The 6,000-nt window shown below is 37.8% G+C and overlaps 1 protein-coding gene across 3 annotated transcripts in view; it reads right to left on the bottom strand.

Annotated features, from left to right (window-relative positions):
• Positions 1–573: 573 nt before the first annotated feature.
• The window catches only part of ZFPM2 (zinc finger protein, FOG family member 2), a 309,751-nt gene continuing 304,324 nt past the window's right edge, over positions 574–6,000 (bottom strand). For all 3 annotated transcript variants that reach the window (XM_418380.8, XM_040689674.2, XM_040689675.2), the window contains one exon: positions 574–4,052. In XM_418380.8, the coding sequence (XP_418380.4) occupies positions 1,561–4,052 (2,492 nt within the window). In that variant the 3' untranslated portion in view covers positions 574–1,560. The remainder of the gene's footprint in view (positions 4,053–6,000) is intronic.

Below are 6,000 nucleotides of genomic sequence, written 5' to 3'. Positions count from 1 at the left end.
ATAACACACTTATATAATTTTTTTTAAAATGAAAATAATGTATAGAAAACTAAACAACTGCAAATGAATGGTTCTAATTGTGTATTTGTTCAGATTTTAATATAGATTATTGAATAGTAATGTATGTATTGAAGTAGTGGAGAAAACTGCTGTTCAGTATAAGTAAATGTTATTCATTCTTTTCCTTAATGACTACTGAAAACCTAAAGGATTGTACCACAGTTATTGTGGTTTCACTGTTTTTGACATATGGAACTACTGCTGGGGAAATGCACTGTCCTTATTTACAATAAAAGGAACAGCCTTCTTGGTTTCAGACCTTCCCATTTTAAATTTTAGTTCACTAGGTTGCCTTAGCTTTGGTTGTGTTAGTGACCTGTTAACAAGGACTCACTCAAAGTGGAAGCATCCTTCGTACTCATTTTCTCTTTGAACACTTTACTTCCATTGAAAATGGGACAATGTTAGTCTCTTTCTAAGAGATTATTTACAGTTTGTGAGATCTGAATCCTCCTTAAAACAAAACAAAACAAAAAAAAACCCCCAAATTTAAAGAAATTACTGCCAAACATCTCCAATGATCTGGAATTTTATTCCATCCATATACATGCATAGTAACAACATTTGTTGAGAAATTATTTCTATCAGAAGTAGAACATTATCTTTGTGATCACCAGTTGCAGTATTGCTACTCTTATATTTAAATATATCTTATATATGAATTAGATTCATAATTGCAGCATTGAGTTTAGGGTTTTGTTTTAGACTGTGCCTTTCAAAAGATAAAACTGATTGATATGACCTCATTACTTACAATACTGCTTCCAGTAATTTTGTTCATTCTTTATAAAGTATTGCATTTAACAGCAAAGGTTTAAAAATTGAGACAGAGATGCATCAGCGAAAGAAAATACAAGTACTATACAAGAAAAGAATTGCCATCTTCATTTAACGTACGTTTCAGATTAAGAAAGTGGACAGAAACATACTGCTACATACAAATGCAAAGCCTAATGACTAAGGTACTGTATCTGCTAAAATATAAAGTGCAAACTGAGCCCAATTGTTCAAAAAATTGAAATTTTAAGGCGAACTTTACAGCATAGTTGAAACTTCTTTGCAAGTTATATTTTAGCATATACATATATATCTGCAACAGCATATAAGAAAAAAAATCAGGATACACAAGTGCTTTTGAAGCTATTTCTAAAATGCTTTTCTGTATTGTTTGTGACTATTTTCTTTAAAATCTACTATACAGTGCAAACCATATGTGCTACACGATAACTATACAATAACATTACAAATGACTTTAATATAAAGTTTTTAAATAAAAAATAACATAACTACAGCTATGAATACTGCTGGTAAAATAAATAAATATTTTTGAAAATGGCACCAATAATACACTTTACTAATGGACTGTAATGAAATTACACCTTTAAGTCTTCAACTCAGCAATAGTGAAATCTCCTGATTGTCCAGATGTAATTCAAACAGCTTTCTTTAGACTGTATGGAACAATATGCTAAACACAGGTACCAAAGGTGACCAATTGTTTCATTTGACATGTTCTGCTGCATGTGACGAGCAATAAAACTTCTTATGAGTTATAAAGTTTGAAAGATTGTTGAACTGGATGTCACACAGTCGGCAATACTTTCCACTGCTTGGGGCCTGGCTAGACCCATTCACTCCTTTAGCTATACTAGATAACTGTTCTTCTGCTGTAGGAACTGCTGGAGAGACATTTTCATTTGCAGTTAAGGGATTCTCGGAGATCCAAGAAGGAGACTTGTGCCCATCTTCGTGGGAAGGATTCTGGGAAATGTTCTCCTGTTGTGGGTTTGCTGCAGGTCTTTCCTCCTGTTTCAGTCCCCCATTAACTATTACCATGCCTCTGTTTTTTGGCAATAGCGGAAGAGACTCTTTCTTCTGCACAGCACAGCCATTTGAAGGAGCCTGACCTTTAGGAGATTCACTTTCTGTATTTGTGCTTTGATCTAAATCAGTATTATGAATGATGAGAGAACCAGAAATGTAATCGCTTGGCTTTATTCCATAATATGGAGAAAGCTGATCTGCTCCTTTAGCTTTCTTTATTGCTCCAGGGTAAAGGCATTGTGGAAGAAACAAATGTTTGTTTTCTTCTTTTGTAGCAATAAGCTGGGCTGCTTCACTAAAGACTTTTAGTCCTTGAAGTGTTGCTAAGTGTGTGGAAAATAAGTTTCCATTAGGAGAGGGTTGTTTTGAGTTTCCATTTTTCTCACATTTGATTATGCCTCTTTCATAACTGACATCTGGGCTGTTTCTTTCACTTTCTGGGTTTTGAAACACCTTACTGTCAAGCTGTCCCAGGTCATTACGCTGATGGGCAGTGACAGGGCAAAAATTCTGCTTATGAGCCAAGTAGTTCTCTACCTTGTTAAAACTTATCTTGCATACTGTGCACTCATGGTAGTCCAGCAGCCTCTTGGGAGAGGTGGATGTCCTCTCTGACTGGGGTAAGCATTTTTTACTGAGATCTATTGGCACATCCATCTCCAAGCAAGATACAGTAGAGTGGGGGGTATCACCCTTTGAAACTGGAACACACTTGTTAATAGACAGTGATGTTTCCAGATGTTTTGACACTATTCCTGGAAAAATATCACATCGTGGATGGTAACATTCTCCAAGGCTCTCTGTTGACTCTTGAGTAGATGTACAAGGATTGCCAAGATTAGTCACTTCTAGAAATCTCTGTTGAACTAGTGGTGGCCTTTGCTCTTGCTCTGGTAGACACATCTCATACATCTTCCTCCGCTTCCGTGTACGCATTGTCCTCTGCATGGCAGGCACTTTGTTGGAAGCAGACCTCTTCAGTGGGGGATCGTGGCGAGTAGCACAGTAATACTGCTTGTGGACCATGTACGTTTCATGTCTGCTGAAAGTAATATTACATGCCTCACATGTAGTCTTATTAGGATCACTTTCCCCTTCTACTAAAGGATTAGTGGGATTCTTCACATCTGAAGGTTTTCCATTTATCTTCTCATCGCCATTGCTTGCAGCTGATAGCTTCTTAGTTTGTGCTGTAAAGTCTTTGTCATGACCTTTATTGTTTGGCCCAATCAAATCTAAAACATTTGAAGAGTTTATGCAAGATGTCTGCAGAAGCTGATTCTCTGGATCTGATGCGTGAGGAGCTGTATTCAGGATGCTTATAGAGCTCTGACCATTACTGGGACTTACAGCTTCTGGCATTTTCTCTGGAACACTGGAAAAATCTGGTGACTTTGCCATCTGCTGCCATCGACTACTGCAGTAATGCTTTTTGTGTACCAAGTAGTTGTCCAAATTATTGAATGTTATGTTACACTCAAAACACGTAGCCCCTTTTGGCATCAGAGGACTGTAAATTACTGGAGGATAGTTGCTGCTTCCATGCCTCAGCCGTCGGTGGACCAGTTCAGACATTTTGGCTAATATCTCTGAAGCCTGAGGAACCACAGTGATGTCCTGGGGAAAAGCAAATTGAGAAAGAAAAGGTCCCATTGGGAAAGAAGGCCCAATATTAGGCTGAACTGGCGATGAGGCAAGTCTTGGACTAGATGGTTCAGATTTTATTTTAGTGTATGAAAAACTTTGCTTATTTGTTGCAGGTTGTGTTTCTGGCCTCTGGTTTGGAAGAAAGAGTGGACCCTTTTTTTCACATTTATCAAGTTCTGTATCAGAACTTGCATCTTTAGTCTGCATGGTCTTTTGTCCCTGGGGAACGTCATTTCTGCTTAACAGGTCCGTTGCTGGCTGTAAACCTTCTTCATTTCCACTTGGAGAGTGTTCAATGTCACTTTCTCTCTGAATTTTGTTGCCAGAGACATGTAACTCTTGGTGCTGCAGTAGCTCCCTCTGAGTTTGGAAGCCAAAATGGCAGTGATTGCATCTAAAGGCAGCTTGAGTAAGATGCGAGAACAGGTGCTGATGAAAGTTAATCACCGAGTCTGCAGTGTAAGTACAAACTGTGCATTTCAGGCTAGCACCAGGAGGGAGAAATTCTTCCATTTTCACTCCTATAGAAAAGATAAATGAAATACAAGTTAAAATGACCATTTTCCCCTTCAGGAAGTATACAGGAAAATCACATGCACAGAAGGTACAAACATGATGATAACAACTAATTTTCTTCTGATAGGAATCTTGCATATTTATTAGTCACTCTGAAAATGCTTGAATTGGTTCAGAATTTCTCTCCTCAGACTAATGAAGGAGATTCCCAGACTTCACTCTGCTGTGGAGAGCCATAGTATCTGTGTGCACTCACTAGAGATGAAGGGAAAGAAAGAACAAGGGAAAGGGTAAAAATAGACCAGACTTCTTATAAATGGAAAGGTCTTCAAAATTACAGTTCTAACTGAGAAGACATAATGTTCCCCATATACAGTCACTGGATATTCTGAATGCACAGAAAACGCATCAAGGTCAGAAAAATCAAGGTTATTATATATCATTTTTGAGGTACAGTCCTCAATCTTAGAATGCCTGAAAATCAGACAGAGTAGAAGTAGCACTTTGAGTATTACTGATGCTGAACTTTTTGCTTGCACAAATTGGGTATGGTGTGGGAACAGGATACAGAGCTATCCTCATCAGAAAGAACTAATGAAATTGAAACATGGATATTTGTTCTGTACACACATACAAGCACATGCCTTGGTTAGACAAACTATGAGGGTGTGGAATGATATAAAACTGTAAGAACATTGTGGCTCAATCTGTGTAAAGTCGTTCTCTTGGACCTGGAGCGCTTCACTTCACCACTAGCATCAGTGACTCTCACATCTGTGAGATACACGCAGAATTTGAAATAATCTGGGCCTCTTAGGACTTAACTGAGCAGAGGAGATACACAGAGCTTTAATTAGTGCTTGTTCCCTGACAAATGTTTTTTTTCAGTAGGAGGACATAAGAAGCTTTAGCTTCTCCACTGCAGTAAGGTGGTGCTTCATATGCTTCCACACTACATCATGCAGTCATAGCAAAGACCTTCCATTTCAGTGGGACCAGTTACAGAAACTGAAGCAAACCCACCATTATGTTACAGGATATTTCAAAGAGAAATGCCTCATTCCTTCTGCCGAAGCAGCAGTATAATTTGCAATAAACTGTAAAAAAAAGAATTACATATTGAGGGGATCCAGAAGAAAGACTGATTGAACTGACCAGTTTGCAACTAAAAAGGAAGGAAAGACTTGAGTTTTAGTCTCTGATTTAATAAATACCTAAAACTTTTTACTGGAATTTCAGTCATATCTCAGGCCAAAGTTTTTTTCAAAGAACACAGATACTTAACTCAGGATTGCAAGAAGACATGGTCACTCACAACTCATGGCTGCAAACTATCCCTACACCTATGTCACCAAATCCAAAGAGCTGAAGCAATTGTTTCACAGAATGGCTAAGTGTTCAGAATTCCTCTCTGTGTGAGGAGAAATCAACTTGTTCACAACAAAAACTATTTGGTTTTTGTTATTAGGCTGTAAGACACTCTGGTCTACATTCACTTCTGTTGAAATTGTTCCACTGCTCACTGGGCACTGTAATATTTGCTAGGCAAGAGAGACAGAAAACGGCAACAGACTGATATTTAAAGTTAAGATCTACAAGCATAAGAAGATCTGACCTCTAAAAGAACAGTTGTTATTTGTGTTGTCTGCATTAGAAAGTTTTTCACTCTTCTAGTCCTATTCTTAGAGATACCAAACTCCTCCAAGGCACTGAAGCAAAAGCCAAAACATGATCTGGGACTCTGACTTCTATGAGATGATCCACTGATTAGCAATGCTGAATATGTGATTTTGTGTCTCTTGTGCTAAGCTTTCAGGTTAAATACTAATGTGAATATACTGGGACAGAGTTGAGGTGGTACGGTAATTTGTCTAACTTTTGTAAACTGAAAATATCTTCTAACACCCCCTAGGCATTTATTTTCAAATAAGAAAATTATAATTTGAAAAGAAA

The sequence above is a fragment of the Gallus gallus genome, chromosome 2 (assembly GCF_016699485.2).
Source record: "Gallus gallus isolate bGalGal1 chromosome 2, bGalGal1.mat.broiler.GRCg7b, whole genome shotgun sequence".
In the NCBI taxonomy this organism is placed as follows: Eukaryota; Metazoa; Chordata; class Aves; order Galliformes; family Phasianidae; genus Gallus; species Gallus gallus.
Note: the sequence above shows the minus strand (reverse complement) of the source record. Positions and strands in the feature narration are given on the sequence as shown.